The 23,474-nt window shown below is 43.5% G+C and overlaps 1 protein-coding gene across 1 annotated transcript in view; it reads right to left on the reverse strand.

Annotated features, from left to right (window-relative positions):
• Positions 1-13,700: 13,700 nt before the first annotated feature.
• LOC310879622 (rabphilin-3A-like) overlaps positions 13,701-23,474 on the reverse strand; it is a gene marked incomplete at both ends in the record, with an annotated part of 15,288 nt that continues 5,514 nt past the window's right edge. The window contains 9 exons of the mRNA XM_083794393.1: positions 13,701-13,834; positions 15,095-15,191; positions 16,025-16,106; positions 16,633-16,784; positions 17,569-17,625; positions 18,987-19,113; positions 19,510-19,619; positions 22,367-22,441; positions 22,619-22,698. Coding sequence (XP_083650519.1) covers positions 13,701-13,834; positions 15,095-15,191; positions 16,025-16,106; positions 16,633-16,784; positions 17,569-17,625; positions 18,987-19,113; positions 19,510-19,619; positions 22,367-22,441; positions 22,619-22,698 — 914 coding nt within the window. The remainder of the gene's footprint in view (positions 13,835-15,094; positions 15,192-16,024; positions 16,107-16,632; positions 16,785-17,568; positions 17,626-18,986; positions 19,114-19,509; positions 19,620-22,366; positions 22,442-22,618; positions 22,699-23,474) is intronic.

Raw genomic sequence — 23,474 nt, forward strand, 5'->3', positions numbered from 1 at the left:
TCATGATTCATGTGTATGCTATTTTCAGACATTTAACCACTTAAACCCTCAGCACTTATAGTGAAAATAGGCTTGCATGCAGCACAAGACTGCTTGTATATCTGCTATTTTCTCCTCAGAATAATGCTAGGGTTCAAGTGGTTAATGTAAAGAAAATCACACAAAGATTTGGCAGACCCCCTGTTGTAACTCTGAGGACCCACTGGGGGTCCCCAACCCCCTGTTTAATTAGAATAGTAGGAATTGTAGGCTAAAATGTATGTGTTCAGTGGAATATATATTGAGTTCAGCTCTTTTTCAGTGAATGGAGTCCACACATGAAATGATCGACCACAGTGTTTATTTTGGACCAAAAAAACCTTTAAATAAAATATCAGAAACTTGCTTGTATAAAATAAACAGTGAGAAATCCTTATCTAACCCATTACAACAATTTATTTGGTCATCTATTGGCCTCTTGTCATTTGAATTGCTGTCATATTTTATCTCCAATCTTGTCATGTACATTTACATATTTATGTTGTTTAATGTGAACTTGTTTTGATATAAAAAATAAAAATATAAAAAACACATACAGTACAAAACACCATGTAGGATAGGGAGCATACACCTATGTTCCCCAATATAATAATAATAATAATAATTGAGTGCAGAGCCATAGTGAGGAACATATAACCTTTTTTGAGTGGGGAACATAGAACCTCTTTTTGGTTGAGCGGGGAACATAGAACCTTTTTGGGGGGCGAGAGGAGTGGGGAACATAGAACCTTTTTGGGGGGCGAGAGGAGTGGGGAACATAGAACCTTTTGGGGGGGGCGAGAGGAGTGGGGAACATAGAACCTTTTTGGGGGGGCGAGAGGAGTGGGGAACATAGGGATGACCCCTGTTGGATATACTGTTTTCAAGTTTATAGATTGGGCCTACACCATCTTCTCTTCGTCAGTCCAATCAAATTACAAACAGAAACAATTCATATCAACTCATCACTATACAACTATTTTACAAGTTATTTTTGTTCAAATCGCAGTGGTAGAAACGTATACCAAAGTAAGTACATTTAGCCCAAGTACTGTAAGTGCAAATTTGGGGTGCATTTACTTTATTTGAAGTATTTCCAAAAATATATATATATTACAGAGGCAAATATTGTACTTTTTCCTCTACAGAAAATATTTGACAGCTTTAGTAATAGTTACACGTTACTTTCCAGACTGAGATGATAAAAGCAGCACTATATAAACTTTTTAATGCATAAAATGTAATTTTGTCCAATCTGTATGGTAGAGTATGTAAATATAATATAACTTATACAATCTGTATGGTAGAGTATGTAAATATAATATAATTTATACAATCTGTATGGTAGAGAATGTTAATAAATCTGTATGGTATGTTAATACAATATAACTTACAATTGGGGGAGTTGTATTTTGTCGCCTGGTCTTCTATTGAGACAATTTGATTGTGTCAAAGGTCATGTCTCACTCAGAGATTCTGACAAGTTTATTCCCTGAGCTATAGCAAGCATAGAGAAAGGCTACATAGTGCTACTTTAGAACTAATCTGAGTACTTCTCACACCACTGTTCAAATCCCAGTGAAAGAAAGTGAACATGACCTTATTACGTCCTCATCATCTGTCCTCCTCAGTGCTGTGGACCTTTGTGTTCTTGCTTGGCTGTTTGGTTCTGTTGTTGTTGTTGCTCATCCTCACGCAGAGCTTCTGCAGCCTGACAGGCCTTCCGTCCTTCCGTTTGGCTCTCCTGGATTTGGGCTGCTTCCTGACCTTCAGCCGGATGGCCTCCAGAGGGCGCTCTGCTTCCATGATGCCACTGGGCTTCTTCAGCTGAGGAAGCAGAGCTGCCTGTTTGACCACAGCTGCTGAGCAACTGTTGAGAGCAAATACATTATTTGTTATTATTTGGAATTATGGGTTAGCCCAAAGGTTCCCAAACATGTCAGGCCACGACCCTGCAAAATAATCATATATTTGAATGGGATACCCTGACATTGCCTTGCGTGGCCACTGGCCAGACTATATCTATTCTATATAACCCGCCCAATAATGGGTCCTGATTGGTCACCCAAGTCTTCTGGAAAAGTTAAAACTTTTATGAATTATTAATTTCTTTGCACCGTCAGATTAGAGTCTGGCCACGCAAGGCTAAACCTGACAAGGACTTGAATTGTAGGAGCTGAGGTATTACATTTTGTTTTGACTCTGTTCCAATGATAAAGATTAACTTGTGAAAATAGCTATTTTATTTTACAATATTTCTTAGGTGTACTTTCTTAGGCAATAGGTAATTTGAACATATTACCAATGTTTGTCATTTTGTTTATATAGTTACTTTTGACGTAATAATAATATTTTTTATTTTATTTTATTTTATTTTATTTTATTTTATTTTATTTTATTTTATTTTATTTTATTTTATTTTATTTTATTTTATTTTATAGGTATTAAAATTAAGTACTTAAATTGTCACTTTACAAATGTGCAGATACCATTACACTTATACTGGATGCTGGCTTGTTTACTGTTGCACATTAAGATAATCATCTGTGGACCCCCACACAGACACACAGACACACAGACAGACAGTTTTGGCCAGCTTCTATAGTTAGTGCTCACTTCGTTCGCAATCACTTTGTTTGCAATCATAGCACATGTCTCATCATATAATATCTATTCTACGCAGGCCGTGATGTGTAATTGCATTGTATTACTAAAACCAGTGCATGCACGTGCGTGCGTGGCTGGCTGGCTGCGTGCATGCTATACTGACGTTTTCCCCTGACTGCAGGCCTCCTGTGTGAAGAAGCAGGAATCAGACACATAATCCAGCAGCAGAGCCTGAATCATAGTGGTCTCCTCCTGCCGAGCCAAACTCTGGAACAATCTGGCAGGACAGATAAACATCAAAGACGTAAGTAAGTAGGTCGGGAGGAGCAGTTCATTGTCAGCATCGGCCCAATGAGAGCATCCATCTATCCCCTGTTCAATGGACCGGACCTCTGTGAGATGGGCCGGTGCACCTACTATTGGCTACTTGGTTTCACCCAAGCCATGTTATGGATATGAAGGTTTTGGATATGAAGGATAATAGATATGATATGAATAGATAATAGAAGGTAATAGAATGACACACACACACACGGACGATATTTGGCCTAGTTTTTATGTCAAGAAACATCACACCATAGTCTGCTGATCTTACTATGTACACAAATCTATGTGCAGACAGACAGAGTGGTGAGTTTACTGGTAGCACTGCACGTGTGCGTGCGTGCGTTGCAAATAGCATGATAAGCCCTTTACTGTAAGGTCACACAGTGGTGTGAAATTGTGAAAATGCATATTAACGTCAGAGCAATCCTATAATTACAGTGACTGCCTCCAAACTAATTTTACTTGATCATTTTCCAACTAATCATATGCATGTGTAAGTGTAAATCTGGCTTTACAGTATGTCTATGACGCCAAACATTAGATTTACCTAGTGGTGCAGTTGCAGTGGTAGAGGGTCCTTGATTCCTGGTTGTCGATGCCATACTTCCTCTGTTGTGGAAAGATCTTGAACTTACATCCATCTAGGTCCGTAAAGACCACACATGACAGTGGCTTGCCTATATGTAGAGATTACAGACAATAATATTATCAGTATCAGATCAATATAATCATCTGGTCTCTTCTTCATCTGAGAGAGAGAGAGAGAGATCTGTGATAACCCAGACATTTTTACCTATTTTACATCAAATACACCAGATGTTGTTGTGGTAATTAATGGAGAGTCCAGAGAAGTGTCTGTATTACATGTAGGAGATGTGGAGAGAGTATATGTTTTGCGCTGTCCGTCTGGCGGTGTGTTCGTCTACTGTATGTGTGTCTGTCCTACGTTACGTTGCACAGCCTACCTGTATTGGCTGATGTGTCTTGCTGAGGCTGAGGCCGAGTCAGTCCATTTGACACCCTCAGTCTGACGGTGTGAGGAGGACTAGGCGCGACGATGCGAGGGCCCCCGGTAGACACGTTATCCAGACCTGTGCTCGTTCTCGCAGGCGTAGACATGGGTGTGGAGCGGGCGGTACCAGTGGTCAGAGAGACTGCTGGGACACCGGAGGTGCTGCTGCTAGACGCCGTCCTCCCAGAGAGGGACACCGACCCTGTACCAGTGGTCAGAGAGACTCCTGGGACACCGGACGTGCTGCTGGACGCCGTCCTCCCAGAGAGGGACACCGACACTGACTGTGATGTGCTACTGTTCTCCTCCTGGCCTCCTGTAGTGACCTGGCCTTGAGTTGAGAAGGTAGCACTGATGACGGTGGAGATGTTGAAGTGCGCGGTGTTGTTGCTGCTGCTCTCGTCGCCTCCGTACTGGGTGGCTTGGTGAACCACAGCATACGGTGCCATTTTGTTCTCCTTACACCTGTGGAGTGCATGGAGGTTTACAGTAAATGTTTATTATCCGGTATAATGGTCCATCTTAGGTATTGTCTGTGTTATATAATTCCAAATTGAATATCTGTTAAAGAGGCAATCATTAACTTACTTTAATAATGAATTGCATTTTATAGCGCTTTTCCAAGTGCTCAGAGCGCTTTACAATGGTTCAATCATTCATACATTGGGAGGTGAAGCGGCGAACAGTCGACGCCAGCGTCCTCACTTCCCACATTCACACAGCCACAGCCGCCCTTTAAAGGACTTCAATGTTATTTTAACCAATCTGTATGGTATTAATAGCTTGATTGATTGATTGACTATTTTACAGTATACAAAATGTACAGGGGTACAGTTATGCAATAATGCAATAATACTGTATAAACGCTCTCCCCCTGGCCATTGCAGGGATTCCATCTTCCAGAATGCCAGATCTTAAAGCCAATATCGCACAAAACAACAGTGTTGTTCACTCACCTTCCAAACCAGTTCCTTAGTGTGCACTGGAGTCGATGGGAGAACTCGAAGCAGTTCAACTTCAGCACGTTAAAGAACGTATATCCCACTACATCTGATATGCTGTCGTTTGCCGCCGCCAGACAGCTGCGGAATCTACAAAAAAACAATGACAAACTCTGTCAGGAAAGATTGTCCAACAACTAAGACTCAATATTGATTGGTGCTACGTGGTGTTTAGACTAGCATTGGTTCTCATAGTGGGGTCTGGGGACCTTTTAAGAGTTGTTTATGTTTAACCCATTCTGACCTGATTCTGAATCTGCATCAGATTCATACGAGGTTTTCCACTGGACACACACTGGTCTGATGAACCCATTCTGGCCTGAGATCAGATTTTAAAAATGTCAGTCGTTCTTCGATTTTTCAAAAATGGCAGACCTACAAGCTCGTATCGCGCCACTCGGTGGCGCGATATGAGGTTGTAGATCTGCTATTTTTCAATAGCTAAAGCATAACATGATGCCAACACCAAAATGGGTGCCCGGTCAGAATGGGTTAATGATATTTTCCTGGTATTGTCTTTAATAAGTTATCACACTGTAACTTCAGGGACATGAAATACCGATTTAGACTCACTACCAGTTTAGACCCTGAAGATATTACAATCTAGCTATTTTGTCTCTGTCTGAATGCACTGTCTCTCTTGCTGCAAAAGAACCTTCAGATATAGTAAGATTATTCGTAAACAAGTCACGCTGACCCAGCCGACTGCCTGTGGAACACTAAAATATGGATATACTGTATATCACCGGCACATGTCTACAGCACCTCTTCCCCCTAAACGGACTATATACACCACAGAGCCATCTTTTTTCATGTACAGCTTTTGGTGTACATAAAAATGTGCACAAACGTTGTCCTACACAAACATCAAATTCCCATTGACAATGAATGGACAATGTTACGTCATGTTGACTAAAAAGCTCACAGCGGGTCACTGCTAATTGACCTTTTGTTTGTTTGTTTTTTACATAAATCTCCTCTTCTGGGGGTCCCTTGGCATGCACAGACGTTGTGCGTCCTCTTACTTTTTGTCACAGCCACAGTGAGACATGGTGAAGATGTTGCTGTTGAAGACACCATAACTGGACTGAAAGGACAGGATGGTGTCCTTGCACTGGTCATGTTCCCGGCAGCAGCTGTCCGTCCCTGAGAAGACACCTGCAAGACAACCGGACAAACACTCTATTAGCAATGAGTATCAGAATAAAAAAAGACATTTTCAACAAAGGAATATCCTTATACCCTACCTTTAACTTATTCAATTCTAACTCTGGGTGCAGCTGTAAATGGACCATTAGAGTTTAATCAAAGCAGCAATTAGACTTAATTTAAAGAAAATGTTATTTTAACCCATCTGTATGGTAGAGCATGGTCTCCCCCCTACGTTTACATAATTATTTAAACCAGTGGTTCTCAAAGTGAGGTTCCAAGCAAAAAATGACATATAGCCTACATGTAGCATCAACATTATATATTACAGCCACTGTAATCTAAACACAATATAGACTTCATTGGTATACTCAAAGTGGGGTCCTGGGGCAGCGAAGGGTCCCATGGGGGGATTCCAGGGGGTCCCTGGCAAAAGTAGTTATCACAACCACTTTATATGGTGACTATATTCAACTATAGACCGATTCACAGAGGGGTGCCCTGGGCGCGGCCATTACAGGTGTAATCCATGGAGCAGGTGCTCCGTAGGCCAGGTGTAGCTAATCAGTGCTGCTGCACTCAATGGTACACCTCAGTAATGGCCGCACCCAGGAAACCCTCTGTGAATCGGTCTATAGTTGACTATTCAACTATTCTACAAGTTTGCAGCTGTGGCATAAAGTGACACGCTGAAGAGCTTGTAACACATCTGCTATTTTTGAATTGATAAAGAGCATCTCATAATAACAATATATTTATATAAATCGTCGCTTAATTAATTCTGGGGGTTCCCTACAAACTCCTTTCAGATGAGGGTCCGCCGGGCCAAATACATTTTAATTTAGGGGTAAATATATGCATGAAAAGGTTTGAGAACTATTGCCCTCATGCTTTAGAGACCCTGGTGTCAAGCGGGACACCTAGTGGTTGAACTGAAACATTGCAGCTTCAACACTTTTTGCTGTCTAACGTTCCAGCGCCCCCCCCCCCCCCCCCCCCTCCCCCCTCCACACACACACACACACACACACACACACGGGGAAACACCTTGTTTTACTTAACTTACCCAGGTCTGCATATGAAGGCGCTTTATTCCCAGAGCCGCACCAGAGAGTTCCAGGGACAATGAAGCCACGTTTCACCCGCCGATGACCCCCCGTGATGAGGCGACCCTGGTGGTGGTCATTCATTTCAGCGACGCTCCGCGCCAGCCTCTGACCCCCCGTCCTCCCCTCCTCCTCCTCCTCTCGCCCGGCTTCGACGCACATCATCCCACCATGATCAAACAGCAGGCTGAGATCAAAGGGTTCATCGTCGTGATGATGTTGTCGGGTGAACTCCGAGCTACTGCGCTCCTCCACGCACAGAGTCAGGTAGCGCTCCGTCACCGCCGCGTCGTCGCTCCACGCGCAGCCGAGCGGAGCGCGCTCCTCCGTGGACCACACGGAGTGGTACAGGCGCACGGATGGAGAGGAGGAGGAGGACGAGGAGGAGGGAGAGGATTTCAGGAGGAAACTATAGTGCGTCTCCCCCTGGTTCGCCATGACTTTGGTCCACCCGCAGTAGTGGGCCTCCTGCTCCTCCGCGGTGGTCCGTGTCAGATGATGATGTGACAGCCAAATGAACAGGAGAAGAGATGTATGGTGCAGCATAATGCTGCTGTCTGATGTGTGTGTCTGACAACAACACAGCCCAGCCTATGAATGCAAACCGTCTCTCCCTCTCTTCTTCCCTCTGAATGAATGTAACGGACGGTCCCTATTGGCTGCCTTTATACCGAGCAGGGGGAGTTTCCCGCGGTACTATAATAAGTGATGTCAAGTTGTCAACACCTGATAGCGGCCACAGCTCAGGAACACGTGGTAAAATCTGACTTGTTGTATCATGTAACCCAAAACACCAGAGAACTGCGAGTCCTTCTGTCTCTCTGACTGGCCTTCCCGGGCCCCCTCTCTCTCTCTCTCTCTCTCTCTCTCTCTCTCTCGTGCTCTCTCTCTCTCGCTCTCCCCTCTCTCTTTCTTTCTTTCTCTTTCTGAATTCCTCACTCTGACTGTCCCTCCTGAGAGAGAGAGAGAGAGAGAGAGAGAGAGAGGGCCCAGAGAGGGTGTCTGTCTCTCTCTCTCTCTCTCTCTCTCTCTCTCTCTCTCTCTCTCTCTCAATAGAAAATCACAACCAGGCCCATTTTCCACCGGTTCAGTTCAGAACCAGCTTTTAGCCCATGAGCCAGACCTCCAAAATTAGAACATTCATTATTAATTGAGCGGGCAAAACCATATACCCATATTAAATTGTTTATATGATCAATATCAATCAATATAAGTAAATGATATGATAACCCTTCCACAGTAAAAATGTAATTAATAGATATCACCAGGAAACTTCCCCAGTTGATTATACTTACACGAACACAATGATTTATTGTGTTATACAGTTTCTGAAATTGCACATTTAAATACGCAAATTATGCATCACGTAGGAAAATATGCAAAAAAAAAAAAATATGGAAAAGCGACTATATACTGGTAGGGTTGTCATTTACAATGTTCCAATTTTGGAGGTCTGGCTCATGGACTAAAAACTGGTTCCGAACTGAACTGGTGGAAAAGGTGTCCCATGCCGTGTGACGTACTGTAAGCGGTGCTTTTGATGCAGGGTTTTGATATATAATGACCATATAGACACAGTAACCGCAGTAACCATGCTGAAATATAACAGACTAATACACACAGTCAAGTGTTGGAGCGTAGCACCGCTCAGAAAGATCAAATTGCTTTAACCCATTTTGGGGCGGGAACCCCTTTTGGTGTTAGCATTATGTTATGCTTAAGCTATTGAATTGAATAGCAGATCTACAAGCTCTACAAGCTCTACAAGATCTACAAGCTCATAGCACGCCACTGAGTAAAATCGAAGAACGATAGAAACATAGCTTTTTCAGAAAACTGACATAGCTTTTTTAGAATCTGATCTCAGATCAAATTGCTTTAATTCCGTTATGGGACATGCAGTGGTTGTGGTTCCACAAATGTGTTAATCGTTCCCATAGAGATGATTTTCCCATGCATATAGACCATAGACTGCAAAAAAAATATGGACAAAGCGTTCCCCGGGTCTGATATGGACGTAAAATGAAGCCTGTCGGTCCTTGAATTGTAAATCACCATCTTTCTAGATCCGTTTGGGCCCAGCCATGGCCATTGGCTGGCCCAGACAACGAGGCGGGACTTCCCCCCTTTTTCTTCGTTGGTTTTTATTTTGACTCGAACGGGGGGTGGCTCCCGATCATAGACTGTAACGGTAGCCACACCTCTCAGAACATACGCGACTTTATGGTCATTTTTTAAATAAATGGGACCATCATTTTCCAAAAAGAATATTATGACATGAGAAATGAGACTTTAAACTAGTGACTGGAAGCAGAAAGTATTCATGACCATGTTTATTAAGGTAATACAGTCTAGGTGAAGTTGGGCCCAAATACATGGACCTCTATGGAGATATGGGTTTTTTTGGGCCCAATGACAGCGCCACAACAGGCCATTATATGAACTTTCAGGAAGTCCCGATTTCCTTAGTGGCTTCACGAAATATCTGTCTGACTGCCCCCCTGATATAGAGACGCTATGGGATGCCCAGCTGCTGCTGAGTGCAGGCCATTGTCACACACTGAATAGGCTACTGGAGCCTGCAAACTTATAAAGGACTTCAATCTACGGCCTGTGTCGTCGTCGTCCCCCCCCCCCCCCACACACACACACACACACACACACACACACACACACTGTGTTTCATGAGCGGGAGGGCGGTTCGAATAACATTTCACACGGGCAATGCTCTAATCCAGGTTGTGGCCCACAACCTGGATTAGAGCATTGCACGTGTGCATCTGCGTGCACTGCAATTGCTGCATGTGTGCTACACAGCGTGTGGGAGTGAACCGTGTGTGCGTGTGTGTGTGTGTGTGTGTGTGTGTGTGTGTGTGTGTGTGTGAAGGGCAATGCGAATGGTAAGTGATATTGATTTATAGATGTTCACAGAGAGAGATAAGTAGGTCTATCAATGAACAAACCTGACCATGCATGTATACCTCATCAGTATAGGTTATATTGATGATACATCACCATTCTATTATCAGGCCTATCAATATCCTCAAGCTGGTTCGGTCACATTACAAACTGTAGACTGTAAGATTAACATTGAACTTTTCAGTATGCCGGTATGCAGATTTCATTTTTCAAATACTTTAAAAGAGTAGTGGAGTACTTCTACTCCACTACATATCAGTCTAAATATTGCATTATTACTATATATATACATACTGTATATAGCTGCTAGCTGCTACTGTAGCTATTTTCAAAACATTTTTGAAAACGTATTTGAAATGGCCATTTGTTTTAGCATTTAGCATTCTTTATAAGTTTGATGCAAAGACTTTAGTAGGCCTACTTTTACTCAAGTACATTTTGAATACCAGACTTTTACTTGAGTATCCTATACAGAGTATCCTATACAATTGTGAGTAGGCGACTTGTTCCATCACTGGTAATTTCCCCTTTTACGAACCTTTGGGGTTTGGGGTTACATAGTCTTACGGACACAGCAGCCACAATGGTTTCTTTTCATTCATGTCCCGGGCCGGAACACTGGAAGAGACTTTTAACCATGACGTGATTCAACTTGACCCTGTGTTTAGAGAATTAAGGTCTGAGTTGTTTTAGGGCTAACTGGGTCCATGAACCTTCACCCACTGGGCAGAGGAAGAGAGCATGTTTTATCAAGAAGGGTCAAAGTTCGCCAAAACTCCAGCTGCGTGTCTGTCTGTGCTGATTGTTCCAGACCTCACCTGATCCAAACAAAGTTTCCTGCCATGTTGTCACAGTCAATGTTGCCAGGAAGGAATTGAGTATTGAAGTAAGTAAATACCGATAAGTGACTTTTGGCTTGTTTGTCAAGTTGCTTCTATATTGGTAGATGCGGTTTGCTTTTTTTTGTTTCCTAGTCTTGTTTAAACCTAGTCTTGTTCTCAAACACTTTCATGTGAAGGACCACCAACAGAAAATATTTCCTGCCAGGGACCCCTGTAACAGATCGTCGTTAAAATGTTTTCAAAATTTAAAAAAATAAATATTTTTGGTAAAATATATAATAATAATCTACAAGCTCACAGTGCGCTGTTTGTAGATCGGCTATTTTCACATTCCCGACGTATATATAGGTTTATAAAGTGCTCATATACAGTAGCCTATAGACCTGTTACTTATTTCTCTGGCAAAATCTGGCAACACTTGTAAGTTCTCACAACATTGGCCCAAATCCAACCCGCCCCCTTACAGTACTCAGCATACAGTAGCGTCACGATGATGCAAGATGCAGCTTATAGTACAGGCGCGTCTCTTCAGGGGTTTTTAAACAGCTGGTGGATGGAAATGAAACTTGCGCGTGGCTTCAACTTGCAGTGGGGGCAACTGTCTACTGTCTGGGAGAAGTCTGTCACTGACTTTAGGTGTGTGTTCATGTGAAGTCTGCGAGGGCTTGAGGGCTGTCCCATTTGAAATCGGTAAGGGTACACGCAGAATGGCAGACTCATCCTCAAAGTGCTGTCCCATTCCTTTCACTACTACAATTTGGAGCCCTGGCTTGCAGCATAGACATAAAAACGTAGACGCCCCTTTCCGGTTCTGGAGTGTATGTGCTCAAGGGAGGGCAAAACGTTCCCAGAGCGCATGTTCCGGAAGTCCCGGGAAAATATGCGCTGTGATTGGCCAGTAATCACTTGAGTGGCAGCGTGACTTAACGTGCCTTCCACACTTCCGGCGTACTTCCTCTCCCAGTGTAAATTCTTCCGCCCCTCCTTCAACACACATTGCTCCAATGAACTGCAGCGGCCAATGAGGCATCTATTTTTTAAATATCTATGCCTTGCAGCCTCTCACCCTCAAGCACTTACAGCTGACATAAGTCAGTGAGGGTGCAGGCATTTGCCATTGATTGTATAGTACAGCACAGCGGAGCCTTCATTATGGCGTATTTCTTTATTAAACACATACAGTACTGCACATGCGATGGTGCACATAATACAATATATTGCCTGAAGAGACATTGTTTTTCGAATCCACGTTAAGTCTTTGTGCAGCATTCAGCAGCGGTTTTCAGTGTAAGCCATCATTGCATCCAAGTGTTTGCTTTTTATTTTTTTTGTAATACATTTATCCTTCATTATGAGATGCCACCACTGTCAGTATCAGTAATCATATCATGTTGGATTTTCCACCTGCATGTTCACGCATGAACTCAAATTCCAACATCTGACCAGGGGAGGCAGTAATGCTGCCTCTGCGGCCACAACCTCCTGAAAAACATGGAACCGGCTCACTTAATATATAGCGATTTAAACGTTTGTTTCAACCCGTCACTTAGATGTTCTTGTGCGCTAAAAAATAAAACATCCGAGAGCAGGCGGGCGACCTTTTACTTTTTGGATACCATGTGCGGAGAAAGGTCAGAATTGTGTATAGTGGAAAATATGCGCCGGTTCTGAAACACTGCCGATAGGCGAAGACGGTGGGACCTCATCTCGGAGCTACAGTAGAGCGGAGGGAGAGGTTCCATATGGGGCTAATAATTACTCATGTTTTAAGAATAATAACACAATACGTATTGTCTACATCTATGAGTGCTTATAATAATTATATGCACAAATGGATCACAATTATGTTTATAATACAATATGACATTGGCTGCACAGAAACTGTTACCTATCATTTTAATATCTTGACATCCATATTGTCCAGAGTATATTTCGAAAGCATTCCATGCACTATGAAATGCACGATAACACGATGAAGTGATATTTGTTGAAATTGATTATGCTTCAGTGGTGCAAGCAAAGTGTATGCATGACAGACCCACAATTCAACGCATTCTCACTCCGGATAACGCGACCCCGTGGGGTCACATGTTCACTAGCCCATTCTGACCTGAGATCAGATTCATACGAGGTTTCCGCTGGACAAACACTGGGTCTGATGAACCCATTCTGACCTGAGATCAGATTCTAAAAATGTCAGTCGCTCTTCGATTTTTCAAAAATAGCAGACCTACAAGCTCGTATCGCGCCACTCGGTGGCGCGATATGAGCTTGTAGATCTGCTATTTTTAAATAGCTAAAGCATAACATGATGCTGACACCAAAATGGGTGCCCGTTCAGAATGGGCTAGAGGGAGTGAGTTACAATTTGATCGGCGCTGCATCATCTGAAGTGTACAATTGCAACATTCGGCACAGTGCCTCTCGAAGCTCAAGTCTGATTCAGGCGGCGCGCCTCCGTCAATTCTCTTTTGTATTTTTTGTGGAGCCATCAACCTGGCGACACTTCCGCATTCCTGAAGTGCAGAAGTGACCGGGACGTCGCCAGAAGACCCAACTCTCGGTCACATTTGTCCCAAGAAGTCACTATACAGGCCGTTGTGTGTGACTGTGTTGATTAATGAATGGTCTTGTAAAATGATTGGTGACAGCTCTATCTATGCGAGAGGTGGAGTGAGAGGGGGGGGGGGGGGATGAAACAAACCGAGGGGGAAAGGACTCAGTCTTCAAACTGAACAGGGTTGTCGTTCTGTAGGACGTGCCAGCGCTCAATCTTCTTGTCTTTGTTCTTGAGGCAGTCGTACCAGTGCTTCAAGCATTCCCCCTTAGCCTGGATGCCCAGCTGGCATCCTCCTGTGTGGGCACAGGAACACCATTGATCAGCAAGCACAAATAATATGCAATTTTGCAGACACTCCCAGTGGTGTGCATGCAGACATTTTGAGGGGCAGCTGCTCAAGTTGAAAAAATGGCCACCTTGTGCGGCGCGTGGAACCGCGGGCTGCCTTAATAGTGTGTGAGATTTATAGATTTAGGGGCATAAATAATATATTAGCATCTTTTAATCCAGAATTGGTCGATGTCACCATGGGCCACATACTGTACACTGTAGGCCTACAAAACAAATGTACAACAAACTAACTTTCAAAAGGGCACATTGCTGTCCAGTAAGACACCCTGAGGGCGAGGGCGCGTGCACACAGCCGCCTGGGTGACGGCAGACGGCTGGAATGAATTCTGTACTGGCCATATATGGAGCGTGTCTTGAGTTTACAGGGTTTGATGAGGTCAGATCAACAAGAGTTTCTGGCCGGCTCCATATATGCAGATCAGGATGACGATCCAGTCTTCTCCATGTATGGTTATCCAGGGTTAGATGAGATCAGTGTCATGAACTTCATATATGGAGATGGCCATATATGGTGGCATGACGTGTCACGAGGCCGGATGTCATGAGGTGTGAAGTGAACCTTGTGACCATATATGGAGGCGTTAAGATGTCACGCGATGTCACCAGGCATGATGGATTGCCAACCATATATGGTGGTTTGACGGACGCGAGACGCAGGATTTCATAGCAAATGCGACCTTCTTTCGCAATAACATGCTATTTAAATAGCATCATTTTAATATTTTAATAACAACTTCAGATTAACCATTTTCTTACCTTAATCTGATAATGTAATTATATCCAATAACGAGTTGTACAGGTGAAAAGTTACATACAGTAACTCCATCCAGAATGCATCGCAGCTCCGACCCTGTGTGCTGCAGGGGTCATAATGATAAATCGCGTATTTTGGTCGTTCGAAAAGTTTTTATTTTATTTTCCGACACATCTGTCTTTCATGACCAAATAGGCTGCACAGTCTTTTGTCCCAAATGGGCTTCTGTAAAAAGAAGAAGCCAAACACATACAAGCAAATGACCCGGAGCGCATGCTCTGAGCTGCGGTGCGCTCTGGATGTTATGTCCTTTTTCACCTGCACCACTCGTTATTCGACAATAACATTCTCCTTCAACCTTCAATCAACATCAACCTTTACCATTTTTAAGGCTTTTGTGGAGTGATTGACTGGATGGACGGACGGACGGACGGATGGACAGACTCACCAATAAAATCGTTAGATTTGCCCATGTCGTAGTCCCACACTGATATGTCCAGGGTTTTCTTGGCTAGGTCAGGATGTTTTATTTCATAGCCAAACTCCTGAAACAAAATCGAAAAGGTGTGTTGCTGTGTGAGCTTCAACAACGCAACATGGCAACGTAAGTTATGCAACACAACACCACTCCTAGTTAGGATGGGGTAAAGCAAAGGACACATTTTACAAAATTTGTGCAAAATGTACATTGACGAAAGAATACATCAAAGGAGTGGGGACGAAATGATTATATGTATATTACTATATATTTTAACACAACATACAGTATATGTAGCCTATACGGTTGACATCAGGGTGGGCAAAAGCCCAAATTGATCTAGGATTCAAGGTGCAGTAGAGTAGACAACATTCAGCCACTAGATGATGCCGCACTCCACTCCACGCATCACAACAGCTCTGTTGCATAAGGTTCCTTATTTCCCTGAGCAATGCCTATATGGCAGCACTCCTGCAGTTTGCAGCATTTGTAATGTGTTGGCTGCCTCAAGGCGTTGTAAGGGGGAAAAGAAGCATTCTAAAATAAAAAAAATATTTGTTCCTGACTGAAAATTATTGAATGAATATTTAACGCTCAAATTTTTATAAAAATGCCCCTTTAACCCATTTTGTGCGGGAAACCCATTTTGGTGTTTGCATCACGTTATGCTTTAGCTATTGAAAAATAGCAGATCTACAAGCTCATAGCGCGCCACCGAGTGGCGCCGCTACGAGCTTGTAGGTCTGCTATTTTTGAAAAATTCTAAAAAAACGACTGACATTCCTAGAATCTGATCTCAGGTCAGAATGGGTTTAATCAGACCAGTGTGTGTCCAGTGGAAACCTCGTATGAATCTGATCTCAGGTCAGAATGGGTTAAAATGCTTTGTGAAGGACTGACCTCGTTGTATTCTGGGTTGAGAGTCTTCTTCTTTGTCTGCGTCTTATTCTTGGCTTTCTTCCCCATATCTGGCTTCAGACATCTGTACAGCACACAGGAGGTAAACCAACAGATCCAGGATATTAATCTAACAAAGGGGTCCATTGTTACCTCAGATAAGAGACCCACAATTCTGCCGTGTGTATCTACTAATACCGTACACATTAAGCTGTGGATGATATTGCGAATTGATGAGAGTTGATATAGAACACTATAGGTTTTTCAGAAAACTCTTAGGATTTAGAACAGTGGTTCAGATAGCAGATATACGAGCTCACAGAAAGAATTATGAGCAAATCTTTGAATATATATTCTTTAACACAATTTTATTTTTGAACTCATAACATTGCTTCTGGGGGGGGGGTCCCTGGAACAACATATTTTCAGATGGGGGTCAGTGGCCGATTACATAATTCTTTTGAGGTCCTTGATATGAAATAGTTTGAGAACCACTGATACAATACGGAAATTGTTTTCTTATTTTCAGAAAACTGTTATGATTTAGAACACATTTGTAGAATTTTGGTGTCCAGTCTCAATGGGGCGTTTAATTAAGCATAGATACGTACACTTTGACGAAGGGGTCAGAGTAGCCATTAGAGTCCATGGCGGCCAGGTGTGCACAGCGGACCACGCCCACCAGCAGCCTGCCCTGCTGACTGCTATAGGTCAGAGACACCAGGACACGCCCCCTATCCTCCGTGTCACAACCGTCATTCAGCTACGCACGCACGCACGCGCCACACGCACCACACACGCCACACACACACACACACACACACACACACACACACACACACAGTCAAGATCCCCAGTGCTAATTCAATCCATTTGCAATTCTGCTAAATGATGGACACTCATGATCTGATTGTAGTTCAGAACCAAATTGACCTTTGATCACTTTCTATCCCTCCCACACGCACGCACACACACACACGCACGCACGCACACAGAGAGCACTGGGACGTGTGGAGAAGCGAGATTTACATGAACAGTGATGTAGTGACATGCATCACTAGTACTGTAGGATTACCATGTGACTAATGGAGGATAATATATATCTATCTATGTCAAAGATTATCTATACTGAGCACTTTGTAGCAATATTTGGAAGTGTAGTTAGTAGTGGAGTAAAAGTACAATATTTTGCCTTCTGAGATGTATAGTGCTGTAGAAGTAAAAGTTCAGATCTTGACTTAAAGGTATATTCAGTGATTTCACTTAATTCAAATATCACTTATTTCTTTGTTTTGTTGTGATAATCCTCCTACTATAGAGTGTGCTGGCCATATAAGGAGTTCCTCCCTGTCCCCAGTTAACCCCTGGGGGGTCAAAAAACCTTAGGTTTCGTTTTTGACTCTCTATCCTGATTAGACGAAAGGCTGGGTCCCACAGCCAAAAACGAAACCTAAGGTTTTTTGGGTGAAATCACTGAATATACCTTTAATTAAGTACAGTACTTGAGTAAATATACCACTGTGTAAGAGGTCAGATTATGGTCTTACATCATCCTCGTACAGCGCCATTCCCCGGGCTGCCCCTCCCACCGTCGCCTTCTTCACCTTCAAGAGAGAGAGAGGAGGAAAAAAAGCAACAATTAAAGATGCAAATTGGTTTCTTTCAAACTGGGCCTGAAAGATCAGGCCATAGAAAGGAGGTGAAAGGGACATTTCTTGTGTGGCTTTTTTCCTTCATAGAGACGGCGGGATGCCCTGTAATTGTACCTTTGAGCCTTGCACCTTTAACCCATTTTTCTGACCTGAGATCAGATTCATACGAGGTTTCCGCCGGACACACACTGGTCCTGATGAACCCATTCTGACCTGAGATCAGATTCTAAAAAATGTCAGTCGCTCTTCGATTTTCAAAAAATAGCAGACCTACAAGCTCGTATCGCGCCACTCGGTGGCGCGATATGAGCTTGTAGATCTGCTATTTTTCAATAGCTAAAGCATAACATGATGCCGACACCAAAATGGGTGCCCGGTCAGAATGGGTTAAGACCAATCTCTGTACGTGTGTATGTACGTACGTGCATCTGTAATCCACGTAACTCGAAAGCCGCTCGCCCCCCCCCCCCCCCCCCCCCCCCCCCATCACAATGACGTTCTGACATCTGTACAGACCGTATACAGATAATTTGTTGAAAAAAAAATCCCAAGCAGTATAGTAACCCAACTAACTCTTAGCCTACATTAGAGTATAGCAGACAGTGCTGGAAAAAGTACTCACATAACTTAAAGGACCTATAACATAAAATTCTACTTTTTCAATTTCTTTTGTGTTTCTGGGGCTCCCATGTGTGTTTTCTATCCCCACAAATAACCAATCAGGCCTTCATGTCATATGGGTGTTTTAATGGAAATTGCTCTCAGGAACAGCTCGACTGATTTTGGCCTCATCGTGATGTCACCAATGTCACCCTACTTTGTATAATTCCTCCTCTTCTTCAGTCTTCAGTTCCAAATTTGCATTTCCACTTTGTTTACAATGTCCACCATTGTTGATTTTCCAAGCTGGCATGGCATGGAAACAAGCCTGGTTTTATACTATCAGTATTATAATGACTAAAATATTAAATAATCTGCATATCAGCACCCCCACCACCTCAGGACATTGTGGTACTGCAGCTAAAACTGCTTTCAAAGTCCAGAAAGAAATGACAAGGCCTGGTTATATCAGAGTGGTGATTGAGGCTCAAACCATTAGAAATAACTTTGAGGGACATAGACAATATGATATTAAATATTAAAAGCAGTTTTAAAATGAATGTTATTTGCGCTTAAAAAGTATCAATATCGCAATGTAGAAATACTAGTACCAGTAAGACGCCCTGAGGGTGCCCTTTGGCCCTCGCCATTGTCAAAGCACCCTTGCTTCACAACACTCGTAGCGGTTATACAGTGTCTTAGTTGAGGCTCACCGGGATCACTCTCTCCAAAAACACGTTGAAGTGTTTCTTCTGGTTGAACGTGAGCTTCTTCAGGGCCACGCGTGTCTCTCCGATGAACTCGTTGTGACCGAACTTGTCTTCGTCACTCACCGAGAGCCTGCGGAGAGACAGAGCTTTAGTAATTTGTTCTGTAAAAAGCGACTTTGAGTACCTTGAAAAGCGCTATATAAAATGTATGCATGTATGTATTATTATTATTATTATTATTATCCCATTCTGACCGGGCACCCATTTTGGTGTCAGCATCATGTTATGCTTTAGCCATTTAAAAATAGCAGATCTACAAGCTCATATCGCGCCACCGAGTGGCGCGATATGAGCTTGTAGGTCTGCTATTTTTGAAAAATCGAAGAGCGACTGACATTTTTAGAATCTGATCTCAGGTCAGAATGGGTTCATCAGGACCAGTGTGTGTCCGGCGGAAACCTCGTATGAATCTCAGGTCAGAATGGGTTAATATAGAGGTTCTCTAAAAAAAACGTCGTTCTTATACCGCAGACTTTTGCGCGTCATTTCATCATCGGTGATGCCGTAGTAGATCAGAGTTTCGTTCCACACCGGGTTCAGGGTGGTCTTCAGAGTCTTGGTACGGAGCTTGTTAGCCTGAGGAAAGAAGAAAAAAAAAAAGATACACAGAACAGTACAGTAAAGTGAGGCAAATTAGAAAGATACTTTCTCATATTATTACATTGATCTGACGAGTCAGACATGATATCAGAATGTTTTCTGTGCAGGGGCGGTCTTCAACATTCTTTCAGGCCAAGGACGTATAGCCTTAGCTGAGAGAGAGATGAAGCAGAGACCCCACTACATAATGTATAGCGTTGTGTTGATTAAACGTTTTCAAAGAGCTCATAGAGCGCTTCATAGACTTGTTTGACAGCACAATCATTCTATTATGAATATGTTCTATTTTAAACCCCTCAATATTTAGTCAACTTGATTGTAGACTCTGTACTTGGTCTGCTCTTCTCCCCTCTATGCCTATACTCTCCGAAAAGATCAGATCTACAAGCAATGTTTTTTTTTGCTATAGTGTTCCCCATCACACAGAGATTTGGCGGACCCCCTGTAGTTACTCTGAGAGTCTTAGTATTATTACTGTTGTATTAAGAGGACCCCCGGGCCCCTGTTGAAGACCCCCTGTTTTAGTGACAGAAAGGCAAAGAACAAAATCAATAACATTTCATTACCAGTAAAAAAGATTACTGAGCTGGATACAGTCGAGAGAGAGAGAGAGAGAGAGAGAGAGAGAGAGAGAAGAGAGAGAGAGAGAGAGAGAGACAGTGGAAGTGGTGCGGGCCGCCCCGGCCAGCTGTTGGGTCGCCCCGCATCACTGCATGCCTCTAGTCTAACGAGATGTGATACAGTATGTTGTGAGGTGAATCAATAAAGATGAGCGCGGTACACAAATCACTCTGGGTCTGATTTAACGCTAGGAAGCGTTGCTTGGAGAGCACCTCTAATCACATCACAGTACGGTCTCTCTCAGTCCACTGGCTGAGCCTGATTTATATATACCTCGTCGTTAAGGCATCCCGGAACATAGCCCGTCTAGATCAGTGGTTCTCAAAGTGGTGTCCGGGGACCCCTGGGGGTCCTTAACCCATTCTGACCCGAGATCAGATTCATACGAGGTTTCCGCCGGACACACACTGGTCTGATGAACCCATTCTGACCTGAGATCAGATTCTAAAAATGTCAGTCGCTCTTCGATTTTTCAAAAATAGCAGACCTACAAGCTCGTATCGCGCCACTCGGTGGCGCGATACGAGCTTGTAGATCTGCTATTTTTAAATAGCTAAAGCATAACATGATGCCAACACCAAAATGGGTGCCCGGTCAGAATGGGTTAAGGGAGTTCCAAGGGGTCCCCAGCTAAAGGATAGAAAGTTAGGAACCAAATGTACACTTATGGGTCTGTAACTCAGAGAGTGTACAAATGGAACCAAATGCATCCTTTAGGGTCCATTTCGTTCCATTTGCACACTCTCAGTTACATTAACATTGATTATACAGTATAAATTGTGGTCCCAGAGATAGAAATTACATGAACCCATTCTGACCTGAGATCAGATTCATACGAGGTTTCCACTGGACACACACTGGTCTGATGAACCCATTCTGACCTGAGATCAGATTCTAAAAATGTCAGTCGTTCTTCGATTAAAAAAAAATAGCAGACCTACAAGCTCGTAGCTTGTAGATCTGCTATTTTTCAATAGCTAAAGCATAACATAGTGCTAACACCAAAACGGGTTCCCGATCAGAATGGGTTAAATGGGGGTCTGTAGCCTAATGCATGTCAAACTGGGGGTCTTTGAAATTAAAATGGTTGAGAATCACTGCTAGAGCCGTAAAAATCTTCTCTTGTGGGGGTCCCTGGCATGTCTTTTCAAATCACCCGGAAATATATTTCATTCGAATCGGTGTTTGTGCCTGTATATGTATCATGTATAGTACATGCATGACATGTCGCATAGCCTACCAATAAAAGCAACACAATTCTCATTCGGGAACAAGGTCAATTAAAGCATTGACCTCTATGAATGAGGCATTCCTCTCTCCCCCGACCCGAGGTCAGGGGTATAATATTTCCTGGCAAGCGTGAATTGTCTTCCTGAAAACGTGTGATTGTGGCGCTGTTGATATACTAGCCCATTCTGACCGGGCACCCATTTTGGTGTCGGCATCATGTTATGCTTTAGCTATTGAAAAATAGCAGATCTACAAGCTCATATCGCGCCACCGAGTGGCGCGATACGAGCTTGTAGGTCTGCCATTTTTGAAAAATCGAAGAGCGACTGACATTTCTAGAATCTGATCTCAAGTCAGAATGGGTTCATCAGACCAGTGTGTGTCCAGTGGAAACCTCGTATGAATCTGATCTCAGGTCAGAATGGGCTAGGTCACGGAGGTCAGGGCCACCTCTGCAGCCCGTCAGGCCCCTCAGGTTGTTGGAGGAACGCCAGCTGCTCTATACCCGCTGTCAGGACGGTGACACGTTGGCCTCGCCGAGGACACCAGACAATGTCACCGCGTCGCCCGCATACATGAAGAGCTTTCCAGACGGGTACTCCATGGTGCACCCACTGGTTTAGATCAGTAGGCTCTCAGACATTTCCATGTTACGGACCTCAGAGTTTAATGTTCACTGCATGTTATCCTAGGCGGGGCTGGGGGCGTGAGCCTGTCAGCAGGGTGTGTTGGTCGGGGAGGAGTGGGACAAAGTCCTCCCGGTGGGGGCTCCTCACTGGTAGATACAACAGCAGTGACAGCACAACATGTGTGACTAAATTGGTGAGAAAAGGGGGGGGGGGGGTGGATGTAATGGAAGTATGTAACAATACCTTACTGGCTCCAGGTAAGAGGTGTAACTTCACATAAGGATCGGCCAGTCCATTGGAGTCCATTGACTTCAGGCTCTGAAACAAAGGATCACAATGATGGAGAACCTCTGCAGCTGAGGCCCCTTCAGCACCATGGTCAGTGACCCTTGGGACAGGTAATGCTATAGTGCGTGCGTGTGCGTGTGCGTGTGCGTGTGTGTGTGTGTGTGTGTGTGTGTGTGTGTGTGTGTGTGTGTGTGTGTGTGTGTTTACCTTGGCTTTGATAATACAGCAGTGCAGGGCGTTGTTCTCTTGCTCGTAAAGCAAACTGAACTCCAGAGAGCCCAGACTGGCTGGAAATGAACGAAAAGCACAAAGACAAATGAGCAACAAGAGGTATATTATCGACATGAATCGTGTACACATTATATAATTTCGTTGGAACCTTGTTGGGAAATCAGGTGTCCACATGGAATTGTAAACCTTTGACTGATATGTTCACAAGTCCAGTGGGAAATTACCCAGTGCAGCTCTGAGCGCAGGCAAAATAATGTGTGTATTTTGACGCAAATCAATAACATACACACAACTGAAGAATAACCAAATCAATGGAGCCGAAGAGCATTATGGTCAAAAACAGGGTATAGTTCAATAACCACAGATGCTATGAATTGAACGAAAGCCCTAGCAAAGAAATAGCAGATCAACAAGCTTAACAACGTGCCACGATGCAACGCGTTGTGAACTCGTAGATCTATTTTCAAAATGTGCGACCGTTCGTTGACATTTTGTCTTGACCCTTTTCGCCTACAATGAGCTGCCCGAACCGCATGGACATCAGGTTGAAACCATTAAAACCGGGAAACCATCTGTGTCAAAGGCATAACACCAAAGGGAGCTCCACAAATCACGTTCAACCCAGATTTGTCTCAAACAAGGGATTACATTCGTTCTACTGCAATACTACACAAAATGTGGAACACCCTACCAACAGTCATAAAACAATGTGAATCCTTAAACCCTCCTTCAAAAGCGCTCTAAAAGAGCACTTACAGATGGCTGCCCATCCCCCCCATAAGTAAATGGTAAATGCTGCATTTATATAGTGCGCTTTACAGAGATTCAAGTG

This window comes from Protomyctophum parallelum (genome assembly GCF_964188405.1).
Source record: "Protomyctophum parallelum genome assembly, chromosome: 21".
NCBI lineage: Eukaryota > Metazoa > Chordata > Actinopteri > Myctophiformes > Myctophidae > Protomyctophum > Protomyctophum parallelum.